Source organism: Erythrolamprus reginae, chromosome 12 (assembly GCF_031021105.1).
Source record: "Erythrolamprus reginae isolate rEryReg1 chromosome 12, rEryReg1.hap1, whole genome shotgun sequence".
NCBI lineage: Eukaryota > Metazoa > Chordata > Lepidosauria > Squamata > Dipsadidae > Erythrolamprus > Erythrolamprus reginae.
Window position 1 is genome coordinate 19,841,066 of NC_091961.1, and position 18,875 is coordinate 19,859,940.

An 18,875-nucleotide genomic window follows, 5' to 3' on the forward strand; every position below is an offset into this window, starting at 1 on the left:
GTGTGTGTGTGTGTATGTGAACTCTTGAACCATTTCCAATAACAGGTGAGGGCTATTGGAAATGGTTCAAGAGTTCACACACACACAAACATACACACACACACACGAGGCTGGGTTTTTTTCCCTCTGTTATTATTTGGGTGCTTTTTACCATATGCTTTACCATATTTACCATTTACCATATCAAGAGTCATTTCTCTCTTTCTCTCTCCCCCTCTTGCTCTCTGTCTCTTTTTTTCACTTTCTCTCCTCTCTTTCTATCTCTCTCTCACTCTTTCTTGTTTTCTTTTTCTCTCTCTATTGCTTTCTCTCTCTCTCACTCTCTCTCTTGCTTTCTTTCTCTCTTTTGTTCTCTCTCTTGCTATCTCTCTCCCCCCCTTTCTCTTTCTCTCTTTCTCATTTTCTCTCTCCCCCCCTCTTTCCATCTAGCTCTGTCTGTTGCTCTCTCTCTCTCTCAGCGAGGGGGCTGCAAGAGCGCTTTCTCCGAGCGCTTCGGGAACGCCTGCCCTGCCTCTACTGCAGCCCCCTTGCTGAAAGCTCGGGACGAAAGTGCTCCCAGCGAAGGGGCTGCGAGAGGGGCGGGGCGGGCATTCCCGAAGCGTGCAGAGAAAACCCTCTCGCAGCCCCCTGGCTGGGAGCGCAGATGATGAGGAGAAGTCGCAGCATCCACTGCCGCCGCAGGAGCAGAGAAAGCCAGAGAGGGGGCGGATCGGGCGGGGGGCAGTGGCGAGAGGCCAGGGGTGCCAGGGGGCCGGAGGCACCATGGAGAGGTGGGGGCGGCCGCGGCTCCCTTTTCTTCTACCCATGTTTACTGCCAGCGCCTTCCCCCCCCCCGGGCTGGCAGGGGGATGGGGGAGTGCGCACGGCGCCTCCGCACTTTTGGCACTTCCCGCCCCCAATTTCAACACCAGCTCCTTGCACGCCTTTGGAAAAGGGTGCGCAGAGGGGTATTTGGGGGCATGCGCACAGCTTACAGGGAACAGTTCACGTGACACCACATCGTCTCCTACTTCCTCGCTATCAGACACAGGTGCCGGGTACACGGGCCAAGGGTACCAGACCACAGCTGTCTCTTGATCCTTGGGATCCGTGACCAGCTGCGCAGGATGCGGACGAGCCACAACAACTACTGTTCCATTTGTTTGATGCTGCAGTTACTTCGAACAGTTGATAAACAAATGGTCATCAACCAAAGTTTATCTGTATTCAGGTGTAGTTACCCTATTACAGTATTTGCTGATCCCTATTGTCTTCTTGCTAAAGGTGAAATGGAAATGCATACAAATGCAATTTCACTTGAAGCTTAGTTCATTTTCTGGTAATTCAGGGGCGAAATTCAGTAGGTTTTGAAAGGTTCTGGAGAACTGGTAGTGGAAATTTTGAATAGTTCAGAGAGCCAGCAAATACCACCTGTGGTTGGCCCCAGAGTGGGGTGAGGATGGGGATTTTGAGATATCCTTCCTCTGCCAAAGCCACCAAGCCACGCTCATAGAAGGGAAAAATTGAATTTCATCCCTGTGGTGTTGGGTAGATTCTCTCCCTCACCCTCTGGAAAAAGCTGGCTGCCAAAGTTTTTAATTGATGAGGACATCCATTTAGTTCACTACGATTTCTCATGGGAAGATACGGTTTCCAAACTGTAGGAGTTGGGTGAAGAAACTATGAAGCCATTCCAGTTGAAAGGAGCCACTCCTCGGGAAGGTTGTATTGGTAGAGGGTATAAGCAGGGCCCTCTTGGCTTCCATTTCTTCCAGCAAAACGCTTAACTGGTTTATTTTTTTCCCTTTACCCAGTGAGCATGGCAGAAATGTCTCTCCTGAATAAGCTGATCCGGACATCTCTTGTGGAATCGAGTCATCATGTGGAGATTCTACAACGGGATCCCAGATCACCACTGTTTTCTGTAACCACCTTTCAAAAGCTGCCTTTGTGCGTAATAGAATTCCCAAATCGTTATATTTAGCACACAGTCCACAATTTCCAGCCTCTTATAAAGAGGCTGTATAATAGATAGTTAACCAAGGTATTTGAAGATTAGTGTATTGTTCAGCGTAACCTGTTGACTGTTTTTTCTACTTTTTTCATATCTATACATGGATATGGAGATGGATGGGTGGATAGAAAAAGCAGTAAAACAAACAGAATGAAAGAAAAGAAAACATACATTCAACTCTAACAATTGTGTTGTGAGCCGCCCCGAGTTTACAGAGAGGGGCGGCATACAAATCAAATAAATAAATAATAAATAAATAAACAATAACAATAAAGAAAAAACAGTAAATTCATATGTGTGTATGTTTGTGTGTACATATATACACGCACAGACGTGTGTGTGTGTGTGTATAAAATTTACAACTAGCTAGTTGCAATTTTTTTATATATATATAAATATAAAAATACATGAATTTACTGCTTTTTCTTTTCTTTTGGCAACCAGCCAGAGTGGATCCTACATGTTGAATATTAAATTTAACTGATCCCTTTTTTCTCCCTTTTTTTGTACACTATTTTTCTTTTTGGTTATTAAGGGTTGAGTGTACCGTATTTATTCTTGTTTCATTTTGTTTATTTTACTGTTTTGTATTTTATTTTTTAATGGTAAAACAATGCATAATATGAAATAAAGTCCAAGTCATTCACCTTGATGCATTCATTCTTAATTATTATTATTAATAACAATAACAGTGTTATTAATTATTTATTGTTATTAATGTTCAGCAGTACATTTGAACCTTTTGCTGTTTTGACAGAAAGCCAGAACTACTGCAAGGTGTTTATAGCATGGGTTTTAACAGGCCATCCAAGATACAGGAATCTGCACTGCCAATTATGCTTGCTGATCCGTAAGTTGCTTTAAAAGACATTAGAAGGACCTTGCTTGTGCTGTAGCTCAGGAAAACCCTATACCATTAGGGTTGTTATTCGTTGACTTGAATGTATGGGAATCTCAGTTTATCTGCCTTAAAGCTGAACTGTTGTCTTTCTTACTTGGGGTGTCAAAGATGGTAATTGTATAAAAAGAATGCTGATTGATAGGATTGATGGGATTTTGTGATTCTTATGAGCTAAGATAAAAGCAAAACACCTTTTTTGGGGATAGGACTGAGGTGATGAGGTATTGTTCCCAAAACAATACAGAAACTGAGCCTACCAGATTTATGTTTGCTTTACATATGACAATCCTGTTGCAAAAATCTTTTCACGTTGTTCAGATGCATTCATTCTTTGAAATTGTACTTTCACATATTATTATTATTATAGTAATAATAATAATAATAATAATAATAATAATAATAATAATAATAATAATAATAATAATAATGGCAGCAAAACATATCAACCATTAGCACCAGTCAGTGGTATTTGTGACACTTTTTAAAATGTTCAGTTGACTGAGTTTCATGTTTAATGAATAAAAGAGATAATATATTTTCTTAGTCTTTCAGGCTTGGTTTTATGTAATGTTCTCCTGGTTCTCCTCATTTAAATGCCATTTTAACATTATTTTTTGTCTGTTTTATAATAAACAGAAATCCTGGAATCACTTTATTCTTTCTCAAATCTTGCACAAATCTTTCATTTCATTTCAGGCCCCAAAATCTTATAGCACAAAGTCAGTCAGGGACAGGAAAAACAGCTGCCTTTGTCCTGGCTATGCTGAGCAGAACAGACCCAAAGAAAGAATTTCCACAGGTAAAAGTCACTAATTTGCTCAAACCTTGCTTGCTGCTTGCTCCAGGGACAGTTCACCAATGCTGTTTTGTGATTTGAATTTTTGTCTTAACTCGAGTAAGACTATTTCATTGCCTTTCCTCAATTGAAAAATATGATAGCAAAAGCTTTATGTTCTGAGGTTTTGTTAAAAAAAAAAAATCCAATTAAATTATGATGCCCTTGCTTTTTTGGCACACATTTAAATTAAGCAATATAACTATGTGGGCAGTGATTAAACAATTCATCCAAACGCTATTTTATTGGACCACTTCATCACGCACACACACAAACAAACACTTTCCAAAATTGCCTGCTAAAGAAACAATAAGGTGTGAGTGAAAAACTAATTCCAGTAATATCTGCCTTTAAAAAAAAAATTGCTATGGAATAGAATGAACAGAATAGAGAATAGAGTGTAATGTACTGAGCAGAGTAAAGTAGAGTAGAGTAAAACTGAATTGAATTGAGTTGAATTCTTTATTGGCCAAGTGTGATTGGACACACAAGGAATTTGTCTTCAGTGCATATGCTCTCAGTGTACATAAAAAAAATACATTCATCAAGAATCATAAGATTACCATTAGTGATAGTCGTAGGGGACTAAATAAGCAATCTAATCATTGACTGGGGTGGCGCAGCAGATAGAGTGCTGTACTGCAGGCCACTGAAGCTGACTGTAGATCTGTAGGGCAGCGGTTCAAATCTCATCACCGGCTCAAGGTTGACTCAGCCTTCCATCCTTCCGAGGTGGGTAAAATGAGGACACGGATTGTGGGGGCAATAATGCTGGCTCTGTTATTGCTAACATGCTGTAAGCCGCCCTGAGTCTAAGGAGAAGGGCAGCATAAAAATCGAATAAATAAATAAAATAAATAAATACTAGGAAACTAAATAAAATATAAATTGTTGCAGTATTCCTGGTGTAAGTCTAAGGCAGTGGTGGGCTGCTAGTCAGAACGCCCAATTAGGCTTGCCTCCGCAGCTCTGGAGGTACCACGAGTTTGAGGATTCTGAGTACTATAATTTTACAATTGGTTAGAAGAGAGAAACTAAAGAAATTTAAGTTATAGAGACAGTGCAAAATAATGAAAAGATGTAGTAACTGTATGTATAGCATAAGGAACGGTAATTACAATAACAACAAATGCCTTCACTCTGCTAAACAAATAATTCCCTCAACGCTGTCAAAACTATTTACTAAGTCTGCACTACTAGTAGTCTTCTCATTGTTCCCATCACCCATTTCCTCCCACAAATGACTGTATGACTGTAACTTTGTTGCTTGTATCCTTACAATTTATATCGATTGTTTCCTACTATGATTGGATTGCTTATTTGTACCCTAAGACTATTATTAAGTGTTGCACCTTATGATTCTTGACAAATGTATCTTGTCTTTTTATGCACACCGAGAGCATATGCACCAAAGACGAATTTCTTGTGTGTCCAATCACACTTGGCCAGTAAAGAATTCTATTTTATTCCTATTCTATTCCAAGGATGGCAATTTTTTGGGGGTTTGCGTGCTAAAAGGGTGTGTGTGCCTGTGCTAGCACATGTGCACATGCCTACACCCCTCTCCTCTCCCCATGCATGCACACACACCCATCCCCGCCCATGCGCACAGGCCTCACTTGAAGCCTGAGACCGTGAAAAACGGGAAAACTGGAAGTTTGGAAAAATGGACTTCCTGTTTGCCCGTTGTGCTGTTTTCATGCTCCAGAGCCTTCAGGGAAACTTCCTGAAGCCCTGGAATGCAAAAAAACAGCACAACAAGTGTTCTGTCTGGGTCCCTCCAGCAAACACCAACCCAAAAAGAGAAGCCAGACACACTGGTAAAAATCAAAGGCAGTTTATAGAAGTCAAAGCAAACACAGGTAACAGAAAATGTCCTTACAAACAGGAACACGCTGAAACTTCAAAGATGTTTCACGAAGGCCATGAAGTAAAACAGGATTCTTGCTGTCAAAAACAACGCTGGAGATAACAAACATACGCCTCCCCCAAGTCTTCCAGTCTTCTAGGCCACAAGCCAAGATCAGAGACGCCGAGAAGCAAAGCAGGATCACAGAACTCCCAGTTGATAACGCTCCACATGGCTAAAAGGGCTTGCCTGCCTTTTAAACCCTGCTGAGGAGAACCACACCTAAACCCAGCTGTTGCCAATTCATTGATGCCAATACCTTTCTAATTGGTCCCGTCTCTGAGCTGCACGTCTCTGTCTCATGTCAATTATTGCCTGTGCTTCCTCATCCAATGAGGCCAGGCTACTGGCTGGGGAGAGGGCCCCCCCCCGGGGGCTCTCAGGCTGCTCCCCCTCATCCTCTTCCTGATTTTCCTCTCCCCCGTCTGCCTGGTCCTCCCCCTCCTGTTCACTGTCCTCCTCCTCCGGGCCTGGATCCAGCAGAGACGCAGCCAGTCCCTGAGGAGCCTCAGGCTGAATCACAACAACGAGCAAGCAAGAAGTCTTGTTTTCAGAATTTACAGTTTGCCCGATGGGCTGTTCCTGGCCTTCAGGAAGCTTCTCTGAACACTACAGAGTGCAAAACAACCTTCCCAAAGGCCAAAAATCGGCTAGTTCACGCATGCACACTGGAGCTAACAAAGGGTAATATCTTGCATGCCCTCCGATGTAGCTCCATAGGTTCGCCATCACCGTTCTGTTCCGTTCCCATTCCATTCCTATTCTGTTTTTTGCTGTAGCTCAGCTTCTTTTGAACAGAACATAAAAACAATTGATTGGAGATAGCAATTTCATAAGAGGTAGGTACCTCTACTTAAGAACTTAACTCGTTCCGTGACCAGGTTTTTAAATAGAAACGTTCTTAAATAGAAGCAATTTTTCCCATAGGAATCAATGTAAAAGCAAATAATGTGTGCAAGCCCATTAGGAAAGAAATAAAAGCTTGGAATTTGGGTGGGAGGAGGAGGAGGAAGAAGAGGAGGAGGAGAGTCGCTGCAGAAGGAAGAAGGTGAGGTGAGGGGAATCGAAAAAATCCCAAATTTAAAGGTTAAAAAAAAAGAAGAAGGACTCTGAGGTGGTGAGGAGGAGTATGCGCCTCCAATACACCCGGCGCGAGGCTGCCTCCCATACACTGCTGCTGCTGCTACCTGCTGCCTCTTCCTTCCCATGCTGAAGGGCTCCCCTCTCCTCTCGCTCACTCGCTTTGTAGCTGGCGCCTTTCCTTCGCTGTGGTGACTCCTCGGCTGCCCAGAGCGAAGGGAGCGTTTCTTTTCTCTGGGTGCTGACAGGTTTATTCCCTCTCCAAGCGCCCCTAGAGAAAGGAAAATGCTTCGTTTGCTCTGGACTGCCAAAGCCTCATTAAGTGCCACCAAAAGGCTCCTCTGGCATCCCAGATGGCCGGGATTAAAGGGGGAATGGCAGGAAACTGGCCAGGCCTTTGTGCCGCTCTCAAATTTCCTGGGAAATTTTTCCAAGCTCAGGTTCTTAAGTAGAAAATGGTTCTTAAGTAAAGGCAAAAAAATCTTGAACACACAGTTCTTCTCTAGAAAAGTTCTTAAGTAGAGGTACCACTGTACTTTGTTGGTCTTAATTACTCCACAGTCAATTCATAACTGAAAAATCAATGAATCAATGAATGTGAAAATGTGCATTTCTTGTTGAAAATTAAATCTAAAAAAGTGGCTAAGACAAGTCAATACATTTCTTTTGTCTTGCTTTGAAGTGCCTCTGCCTCTCTCCCACCTTTGAACTGGCTGTTCAAACTGGACATGTTGTTGAGAAAATGGGAAGATTCTGTGCCAACATAAATGTTAATTACGCTATTCGAGGCAACAGAGGTAAGGATTTTTTACATAGTGTATATGCTAGATATTTAACCTGCCTATTCTCCCATTACTTTCTGGAGGTAGATCTTTTGCAGCTTCTATTTCCTGGCCCTACTCTAGTGTTTGTCAACTTGGACATCTTTGTGATGTGTGGACTTCAACTCCCAGAATTCTACAGCCAGCTGGTGCAATGATGCATGCCCCTTACTGACCTCTTAGAAATCAGGAGAGGTCAACACTGGATAGTCTTAGGGTAAAGTTTTTGGGCTTTGGTGAAGAAATTACAGAGTCAGGTAATGAGTTCCAGGCATTAACTTCTCGATTGCTGAAGTTGTATTTTCTGCAGTCAGGTTTGGAGTGGTTTACTTTGAGTTTGTATCTGTTGTGTGATCGTGTATTGTTGTGATTGAAGCTGAAATAGTTGTTGACAGGAAGGATGTTGTAGTAGATGATTTTGTGGGCTCTGCTTGGGTCATGTTTGAGGCGACATAGTTCTAAGCTTTCTAAGCCTAGGATTTCAAGTCTGATTGCATAATCAGTTGCAAGTAGAAGAGTGGAGGGCTTGTCTCGTAAAGTATCTCTGGATGCTTTCTAATATATTTATGTCCGAAATGTGGTGTGGATTCCAGACAGAACATTGTTGGAACTGTCACAAATTCTGAAGGTGTTTCACTGGTTGGTTGTTCTAACTGTCAGGAAGTTTCTTCTTATTCTAAGTTGCTTCTCTCCTTGATTAGTTTCCATCCATTCCTTCTTGTCCTTCCTTATGATGCTTTGGAAAATAGTTTGGCCCCTTCTTCTTTGAGGTATCCCCTCAAATGTTGGAACACTGCTGTCATGTCAAACCCTAGTTCTTCTTTTCACTAGACTAGATATACCCAGTTTGGTTTTTAGATTGTAAGCCACTCAGAGTTGTGATGGCCTTGGTTCAGCCTTACAATGTTAACAAATTCAGACACCCTGAGTCTTTGAAGAAGGGCAGCATATAAGTCCAATGAATACAATTTAATTTAATAAATTGTGGATAAATATAGAAAATAATTGTATTTTTTCATACAACTAGAAAATATTAGGAACTACTTTCTTCTAGATTAGATTGCAATGTGTAGTTATTGTATTTGGTAATGTTGGCTTAACCATACTCCAGAAAGTCAGAAATAACTTCCAATAGATGCATCTGTATTGAGAAGAAATTGCCAGTTGCTTATTGGATAGTGTGAGGGCCATGGTGTAAACTCATTCTCGTTTTGTGAGGTCCAGAGTAGGTAATATAATGTGCTCCATATATTCCATACACTATAACAGATCCTATGAGATTCAGCCAGCAGACCTGTTATACCTAATTAGGTGTGGAAAACAGTCCAAAATATGGCACCAAGACATCTTATAATCATGGCTGCCTTTGTGAAAAAGAAGGCACAAAAGCTCTGCATGGCTCTGTCTCACTTTTGAGGTTGAGGAAAATTAATATTGTTTAAATTTTCACATTTATTTTCCCTTTATAAGCAATCCTATAGGGTGCCTAACATTCTCTTTGATTTCCTCCTTAAATATGAAATTGACCTGGAGATCCTAAAGAGAAATTTCCTGACAGCTAGAACAGTTAATCAGTGAAATAAGTTGCCTCCACAAATTGTGAATGCTCCAACACTGGAGATTTTAAAGAAGAGATTGGACGACCGTCTGAAATAATATAGGGTTCCCTGCTTGAGGAGGGGGTTGGACTAGATGACCACCACTTTTATACTGTTGATTCAAGATTCCTAATTATCCAGCCAATTCAATTTCACATTTCCCTCATTCTGAACAGGACTAAAGAAAAACGTCACAAAAATACTACTACATAGGTTTTTTTCATTGCAGAAAATAATGCTTTTTACAGGAATATGTTTTTTTTTTTTTTAGTTCCAAGGGGGATTCCAGTAAAAGAACAAATAATAATTGGAACGCCAGGGACCATGCTAGATTGGTGTTTTAAACTAAAGCTTTTTAATCTGAAGAAGATCAAAGTGTATGTGCTGGATGAAGCCGATGTCATGATCGATAAGCAGAATTTCTTGGATCAGAGTGTTCGTATCCAGAGGTAAAACATGTTTTTTTTTCCTTTTTGTTTCTGAATAAGAGTTTCTTTCCCCACTGCTAAACATCCTGAATACCGGTATTTAACTTTTATCAAGCTGCCTCACATCATCCAAAAGACAGTTGTAAAAATACAAATCGCATTCATTTTAAAAACCTTTAAGGATTGGTATTATTGAGAAAATCGTTAAGATTATTTTGCCATGTGATATGGAAGAAAAACATGGATGTGTTGGTACTTCTTTTTACAAGTTTTGCAAGGAGCTGGACAACTTGATTGACAACTTTTGATGTATTGTATTTGTATTTGTATTAATTAGATTTGTATGCCGCCCCTCTCCGAAGACTCGGGGCGGCTAACAACAATAAAAAGACAATGTGAACAAATCTAATATTAAAAATAATCTAAAAAACCCCAATTTAAAGAACATACCATGTATAAATTCTATAAGCCTAGGGGGAAGGGAAAATTTCAATTCCCCCATGCCTGACAACAGAGGTGGGTTTTAAGGAGCTTGCGAAAGGCAAGGAGGGTGGGGGCAACTCTGATATCTGGGGGGAGCTGGTTCCACAGGGTCGGGGCCGCCACAGAGAAGGCTCTTCTCCTGGGTCCCGCCAAACGACATTGTTTAGTCGATGGGACCCAGAGAAGGCCAACTCTGTGGGACCTAACCGGTCGCTGGGCTTCGTGCGGCAGAAGGCGGTCCCAGAGATATTCTGGTCCGATGCCATGAAAGGCTTTATAGGTCATAACCAACACTTTGAATTGTGACTGGAAATTGATCGGCAACCAATGCAGACTGCGGAGTGTTGGTGTAACATAGATGTCTAATGTTTGTCATGGTACCTGCTGCAAAATCACCCAAGTCACTGGTCGCTTTAATTATACAATGCCTCTTTTAAAATTCCTGTACCAGTTTTCTTTTCAGTCCAATGCCTTCCTGTCTCCAGTTTCAGAACTTTCCAGGTTCTTGTCGCTTCTGCCCCAATGGAGTCAACAGATCATTGCTCTGTTATCCCAGGACCATATAACGTAGGGACTTCCAGTTGTTACCGGGTTCTGGTTGCCATCAGTTGAACCAGCATGACCCATAAGTGAGGGATCATAGATGCTGCCGTCCAAATAGACCTTTGCTCATCTTTGTTCTATGAAATTGATCACCTTCAAGAGCCACAGTGCCACTGGAAATTATGATAGGGTTTTTAGTTATTTTTAATATTAGATTTGTGCCATTATAATATTGTTTTTATTGTTGTTGTGAGCCGCCCCGAGTCTTCGGAGAGGGGCGACATACAAACCTAATAAATTGAATTGAATTGAATAGTAGTTAGAATCCAGTATTGCAGACTAATTCTGCCCACTGCCAAGAGTCCGGTCCTGACTGGCCCAAAGTTGACTCAGCCTTCCATCCTCCCGATGTCGGTAAAATGAGGATCCAGATTGTTGGGTGCAGTAGCTGACTCCTTAAACTGCTTAGAGAGGGCTGTAAGGCACTATGAAGTGGTATGTTTATTTGGAAAATTTATTTATTTGGACAATTTATATTGCCTCCTACTCGCTCAGGGTGACTCAAGGCAGCTTACAGGAAATAAAAACACAATATAAAAGAAATAATGAAAGATAAAAATAATAAAGTAATAATCCCAATGATAGCAAACGTTCAGACCATCTATTTAATGGGCTCCAACCCACTCTGGGTTTCCCAGGCCTGCTGGCAAAACCATGGCTTCAGAGCTTCCAGAAAAGTGTCGGAGAGAGGGGGCCAGTCTAATTTCCAGAGGGTTGGAGCCACCATGGAGAAGGCCTTTTTGGGTCCCACTACATGTATCTCCTCGGGGGACGGGCCCTGCAACATTCCTCACCTCCCTGCTCTTGACTGGCAAGAGATGTTTCCTTAGATCAGTGTTTCCCAACCTTGGCAACTTGAAGATATCTGGACTTCAACTCCTAGAATTCCCCAGCCAGCATTCGCTGGCTGGGGAATTCTGGGAGTTGAAGTCCAAATATCTTCAAGTTGCCAAGGTTGGGAAACACTCCCTTAGATGACCTCATCCCAAGACATGAAGGTGATAACCAGCACCTTGAATTGCACCCAGAAGCAAATCTGCAACTAATGTTCCCACAGGAGAGGTGACACATGTGCGCAACGAGGTGTGCACAAAATAATGCAGGCCGCTGCCTTTTTGCACCAATTGAAGCCTCCACATGCTTTCTATATAGTCTACGGCTAGACTGCATCTAAGTGCTATTGCTATAATGCTGTTAGTTGAATATGGCCCTGGGTCTATGACAGTTCTCCATGTCCAACTCACTGCAGGACAAGAGTCACGCTAATATCAAAGAAATAGTGGAATCGAGTCATTCAAGAAAGTATGTAAAAGGGATAGGATGAAATGTAAATGGCAATTTTTTTAAAAAAATAAATAAATTATTAAATAGAATTATTAAATTGTCACCACAGTAAGTTGGTCATGGCGAGTTGACCAATTCTGCCCTGCAGGTCTGTGCTGATGAGCTGTGCAGAATGCAGCTGCGAGAGCAGTCATGGGCTTCCCCAAATATGCCCATGTTACACCAACACTCCGCAGTCTGCATTGGTTGCCGATCAATTTCTGGTCACAATTCAAAGTGTTGGTTATGACCTATAAAGCCCTTCATGGCATCGGACCAGAATATCTCCGGGACTGCCTTCAGCGACCGGTTAGGTCCCACAGAGTTGGCCTTCTCCGGGTCCCGTCGACTAAGCAATGTCGTTTGGCGGGACCCAGGGGAAGAGCCTTCTCTGTGGTGGCCCCGACCCTCTGGAACCAGCTCCCCCCAGATATCAGAGTTGCTCCCACCCTCCTTGCCTTTCGCAAGCTCCTTAAAACCCACCTCTGTTCATCAGGCATGGGGGAATTGAAATTTCCCTTTCCCCTAGACTTATAGAATTTATACATGGTATGTTGGTATGTATGAGTGGTTCTTTAAATTGGGGTTTTTTAGATTGTTTTTAATAATAGATTTGTTTACATTGTCTTTTTATATTGTTGTTAGCCGCCCCGAGTCTTCGGAGAGGGGCGGCATACAAATCTAATAAATAAATAAATAATAAATAAATTTTCTGTCGTTGGAAGCACTGAAGATCAAGTCTGGAAACATGCACATATGCATATTCATAGTCACATACATATGCATATTCGTGCATATGTAAAACCACTGAGCTGCAGACTCTCTGAAACAAGCTCCTTCCTTTATGGCAGTGCTTGTCAATTATTTTCTCTTACGGCCCCCCTAGGAAGAAGTAAACATTTCAAGCCCCCCCCCCAGTGCAATTCAGGGAGTGGCAGGTCAAATGGGGCGGGCCGGGAGACACATTTCCTACCTGACTCTTGTACTGGTGCCTCTGTTGTGTTCCTCGGCGTTGTGTCCAAGGCAAGTTCAAGAAGTTTGATTTAAGTTGCAAGACGTTTTCTTTTAGAACGGACTGCCCTGGACATAATGCCAAAGAACACGACAGAAGTACTGGTACAAGTGTCAGGGAGGACATGCATCCTACTCTCTGTGGCAAAAAAATGCATGTTTCCCGGGGTTACGTGACCTCCTGGCATCACTCCGTGCCTCCCCCAGGGGGGGCTACACTCCACTATTTGCTTTACGGGGATGTTGGCAAAAGGCCTATGCAGACCAGTTAGCAATAGCATTTAGACTTTTATTCCACTTCACAGTGCTTTACATCCCTCTCTAAGCGGTTTGCAGAGAGTCAGCCTATTGCCCCCGACAATCTGGGTCCTCATTTTACCGACCTCAGAAGGAAGGATGGCTGAGTCAACCTCGAGCCTACTGAGATTTGATCTGCCAAACTGCTGGCAGACAGTGATCAGCAGAAGTAGCTTGCAGTACTGCACTCTAACCACTGCAGCACCTTTCTTTATTCTTTATTCTCTTTCCCTATATTCCAGTTCCCTTGGGTATTTAATATCAGCTCCTTTGACTCCTGTATGTTGGACCTTTTTTTTCTTTAAACAATTTCCCGCAGGTCTTTGTCTCCAGATTGCCAGCTGCTTCTCTTCTCAGCAACCTTTGAGCCTCCTGTACTAAGGTTTGCCCAGCGCATCATCCCTGAGCCCAATGTCATTAAGCTCCGCCGAGAAGAACTGACCCTCAGCAATATCCGGCAGTATTATTTTGAGTGTGAGAACAAGGAAGACAAATTCAAAGCCCTGTGCAACATCTACGGCAGCATCACCATCGGGCAGGCCATCATTTTCTGCCAGGTAAGTTGCTCTGTGGTTCCCCACTTCAAGGTCAAAAACCATTCTGGGAACCCAGAGTCACGCAGCCCAGTTCTGCTTTTTATGATGAAAATTAGGAGAGTGATAAAACCTTGTAAATTGGAAAGTGCTTTTCCCCTCCCTCCACAGAACCAGGAAGGGTTTTATCTTTTATAACAGGGAGTCCTCAACTTACGACCACAATTGGGCCAAAGTTTATGTCGTGAACATAAGGGAACATAATTTGTTAACATAGAAACATAGAAGATTGGCGGCAGAAAAAGACCTCATTGTCCATCTTGTCTGCCCTTATACTATTTCCTGTATCTTATCTTAGGATGGATATATGTTTGTCCCAGGCATGTTTAAATTCAGTTACTGTGGATTTACCAACCACATCTGCTGGAAGTTTGTTCCAAGCATCTACTACTCTTTCAGTGAAATAATATTTTCTCACGTTGCTTTTGATCTTTCCCCCAACTAACCTCAGATTGTGCCCCCTTGTTCTTGTGTTCACTTTCCTGTTAAAAACACTTCGTTCCTGAACCTTATTTAACCCTTTAACATATTTAAATGTGTCGATGATATCCCCCATTTCCCTTCTGTCCTTCAGACTATACAGATTGAGTTCATTAAGTCTTTCCTGATAGGTTTTATGCTTAAGGAATTTTACTCCATTTTATACGACCTTTTGCACCACAATTGTTAAGTGAATCCCTTCAGTTAAGTTAATAACGTGGCTCTGAAGAAAATTTGGCTTCCCCCTTGACTTTGCCTGGCCAAGGAGGTTGCAAAAAGGAAATACCTGACTCTGAGACACGACCACCATGAGTCAGTTGTCAAGGATCCAAATACAAATCACGTGACCACGGGGATGCCACAACAGTCATTAAGTGTAAAAAATTGTCATATTTCTTTCAGTGCCGTTGTAACCTGGAATGGTCACTAAATGAACTGTTTTAAGCAAGGACTACCTATACACGTCACAGTTCATTTCCTGACTCAGGTTTCCGTTATCCAAGCCTTGTCTTGGTAGCAGCTTTTCTTTCTGTCCCTCCTTTCCATCTCTGGACTCTGGCATCTTCCTGCAGATCTGGGACCTACATCTGGGATATACCCATCTGCCACCAAGCAGCCAAAGAGGGAATAGCATTTTCAGTTGGTTTATATTGACGCAGTAATGCCATGAGATGCAGAAAAAGAAAAGAGTGAATTGACTGTAGTTAAGTTGCTTCCCAGGTTTTTATTTGTTGCTTTTCATCCTGAAACATGTTTCTATCAGGTGGATTGTAGAGAAATATATTACATCCAAAGGATTACAGCACAGTGTTCCCTCAGTTTTTGCGGGGGATGCGTTCTGAGACTGCCCGCGAAAGTTGAATTTCCGCGAAGTAGAGATGCGGAAGTAAATACACTATTTTTGGCTATGAACAGTATCACAAGCCTTCCCTTAACACTTTAAACCCCTAAATTACAATTACCCTTAGCAACCATTTAGATTATTACTCACCATGTTTATTTATTAAAGTTTATTTAAAAAAACATTTATTAAAGGCGGATGAAAGTTTGGCGATGACATATGACGTCATCGGACGGGAAAAACCGTAGTATAGTGGGGGGAAACCACTATTTTTTAATTAATATTTTTGAAAAACCGTGGTATAAACTTTTCGCAAAGTTCAAATCTGCAAAAATTGAGGGAACACTGTACATCTAAAAAATGCAATCAGTGGACTGTCTAGTCCAGGGCTTCCCTTCGTGCCACACTCCTTTCTTGTGTCCTTTTGACAGACTCGTTTCAATGCCAAATGGCTGTACCACGCCTTAAGAAATGATGGACACCAAGTATCCCTGCTGATTGGAGAACTGACAGTTGAACAGCGGGCAGAGGTGATCCAACAGTTCCGTGATGGGAAATTCAAAGTTCTCATCACAACCAACATCTGCGCCAGAGGTACAGTACTAGTAGCTGAACATCTCCCTGTTATTTATTTATTTATTTGTTCATTCAGTCATTCATTCATTCATTCATTTATTTATTTATTGTTAGAGTTGGAAGGGACCATGCAGATCATCAAGTGCAACCCCCTGCATTTCCCTCATCCAGGTCATTGATGAAAATGTTGAAGAGCATGTGTTATGAACCAGGTCACTTAGACAGAGTCCGCAGAGCAGGGTTCCTCAAACTTGGCAACTTTAAGACTTGTGGACTTCAACGTCCAGAATTCCTTAGCCAGCATAGCTGGATGGAGAATTCTGGGAGTTGAAGTCCACAAGTCTTAAAAGTTGCCAAGTTTGAAGACCTCTGCCTCAGAGAATCGCTAAGAGTCCTTTATTGCCCTGTTAAATGCCACAAGAAATGGCCCTACAACGGACGGTAAGACTCATTCCCACAAACAAAAACCATTAAACAACAAAAAACAATTGGCAAAGGCAGAGAAGAGGTCCAAATAGAAGGTGTAAGTCTAGGGGCAAGACACAGGCAGAAACTAGAGGCAAGGCTGACATTTCCCGAAGCCGGTGGAGTGTAAGCCAAAGCAAACAATTGTTCCTGACAAAGACAAACTCCCTCCTCCTCCCACTGTTCCTTGTGAGGAAGGGCTGGGCGGCCTCGTCCTGAGTAGCCTTGCAGCCATCTTTTAAGCCTGTCTCCCCTGGACTCTCCATGCCCTCGGATCTAGTGGGGGAGGTAGCCAATCTTCATCAGGGGATCTGCTGTCTCTCAGCACCACTGCCTGTCTACAGCTGATCCCTACCTGTGTCTCTGAGGGCAGATAGCTCTCCATCCAGTTGACCACTCCCCCCCATGCCTGTGGGGGCTGGGGCCCTGGTCTCTCCAAGAGATACCTGCCATCCACTAATGGGTTTCACTTACGTTTGCTACCGGTTCGGAGATGTGTGTGACCGCCACTTCTGTGCATGCACAGAGTGTGATGACATCTGGGCAGGTGGGCGCCACTGCTACTGGTATGCCTGAACCGGTAGAAACCCACCACCGGTGTCATCCCCGTCAGATGGTCCCAACTCTTCTTCCTTCCAATGAGTATATGACTCACCTTTGAATGGGACTACCTTTGAAAAGTGTTAGGAAACTTCAGATTGTGCAGAATGCAGCTGCGAGAGCAATCATGGGCTTCTCCAGGTATGCCCATGTCACACCAACACTCCGCAGTCTGCATTGATTGCCGATCAGTTTCCAGTCACAATTCATAGTGTTGGTTATGACCTATAAAGCCCTTCATGGCATCGGACCAGAACATCTCCGGGACCGCCTTCTGCCGCACGAATCCCAGCAACCGATTAGGTCCCACAGAATTGGCCTTCTCCAGGTCCCGTCAACTAAACAATGTCGTTTGGCAGGTCCCAGGGGAAGAGCCTTCTCTGTGGCGGCCCTGACTCTCTGGAACCAGCTGCCCCCGGAGATTAGAACTGCCCCACCCTCCTTGTCTTCCATAAACTCCTTAAAACTCACCTTTGCCGCCAGGCCTGGGGGAATTGAGATATCTCCCCCGGGCCTATACAATTTATGTATGGTATGTTTGTATGTATGTCTGATTAATAATGGGGTTTTTAAATTATTAGATTTGTTATGAATTGTTCTATTGCTGTTGTGAGCTGCCCTGAGTCTACAGAGAGGGGAGGCATACAAAGCTAATGAATGAATGAATGAATGAATGAATGAATGAATGAATGAATGAATGAATGAATGAATGAATAAATGAATGAATGACACCCTGCTTTTTGCTGCTGCTGTCCAGGCAGGTCAGCCCTACAGATGCTCTCTGTTTATATCTCTCCCTAGGCATTGACGTGATGCAGGTCACCATCGTGGTCAACTTTACCTTGCCTACCACAGTGTTCCGGACGCCTGACTTTGAGGCCTATCTCCACCGCATTGGTCGAACAGGCCGGTTTGGAAAGAAGGGTCTCGCGTTCAATATGGTGGAAAGGAAAAACTTACCTTTTCTCTTTGAAATCCAGGATCACTTCAGTAAGTGTGATATGTTACCTGGGCCAAAAAGCCCACAAGGATGGGTAATCCAGTATATAAATGTAGTCAGAAGCTTCAGATTACAGAGTAACAATTACAGAGTTGGAAGGTGAGTCAATTGTCAAGCATCGGAATGTGAATCCTATGACTGTGGGGATCCTGTGGTCATGTGTGTGAAAAATGGTTATAAGTCACTTTTTTGGTTGTAACTTCGAACAGTCACTAAGCCAACTATTGTAAGTCGAGCCCTGCCCGTACCTGTTGCAATTCAGTGGCTTTAGGTGCCTTTCCAAAAGGTTCACCTGCCAATTTATTTCTTCTTTTTCAGAGATCGTGATCCAACGCCTTGATCCAGAGGATATGGAAGCGCTAGAACAAATAGAAGACTGAAACCACGTAATTTTGTACAAGAGACCTTGTCCATATCTATTTTTCTTTTGTCAAATTAAAGTAAGACTGTCTTGTTCTTGCATTTTTCTTCTGCAAACTGCTATGATGGGTACATAGAATTGTTCATGCGACTGGTCAAAAAAACCCTGAGCTTAACAAGCCATTGATCTCCAAAATCCCTTATGATCTACCTAGATTCACTGTGGCATTTTTTTACAGTGATTTGACTATGAGTATACAATAATTTGGGGTCTTTTTTCTTGAGAAAAATGAGAGGAACTCAGCAATCCACACTATAAGGCTTTTAGATAAATGCCTTAGTTCCACATGTCCAACATTTCCATCACACAGTGGGATAGTATTCCACAATCACTTGTACCAGGATCATGTGTATCGACAGATCCAAATACTTATGTTTGATTTTGAGAGCACAAAATCTGTACCATTTGAGCTAAAGTTTATAAAGCGACTGTTAGAAGAGAGCATAAGAACAGGTAATTTTTCTGCTTGCCTCTAGGAGTCAGTAGCTGCTTGTATTAAAAGCTGAGTTACTGGTGAGTTAGATTTAAGGAGATTGTGTAGTGTACGTACATTTTTTAAAAATCCTTCTTTCTCCTATGGGTGTACAATGTCTTTCTCAATCTTGGGTTCTCCCCCA

At 42.5% G+C, this 18,875-nt stretch overlaps 1 protein-coding gene across 2 annotated transcripts in view; it reads left to right on the forward strand.

The window, feature by feature from the left end:
* Positions 1–18,314, forward strand: part of DDX25 (DEAD-box helicase 25) — a 37,260-nt gene extending 18,946 nt beyond the window's left edge. Inside the window, exons 7-15 of one of the 2 annotated variants that reach the window (XM_070765525.1) lie at positions 1,794–1,929; positions 2,751–2,843; positions 3,591–3,693; positions 7,401–7,515; positions 9,409–9,586; positions 13,602–13,839; positions 15,628–15,790; positions 17,612–17,827; positions 18,156–18,314. In XM_070765525.1, coding sequence (XP_070621626.1) covers positions 1,794–1,929; positions 2,751–2,843; positions 3,591–3,693; positions 7,401–7,515; positions 9,409–9,586; positions 13,602–13,839; positions 15,628–15,790; positions 17,612–17,827; positions 18,156–18,217 — 1,304 coding nt within the window. In that variant the 3' untranslated portion in view covers positions 18,218–18,314. The remainder of the gene's footprint in view (positions 1–1,793; positions 1,930–2,750; positions 2,844–3,590; positions 3,694–7,400; positions 7,516–9,408; positions 9,587–13,601; positions 13,840–15,627; positions 15,791–17,611; positions 17,828–18,155) is intronic. The other variant, XM_070765526.1, reaches the window with a different exon arrangement.
* The last annotated feature ends 561 nt before the right edge of the window (positions 18,315–18,875 follow it).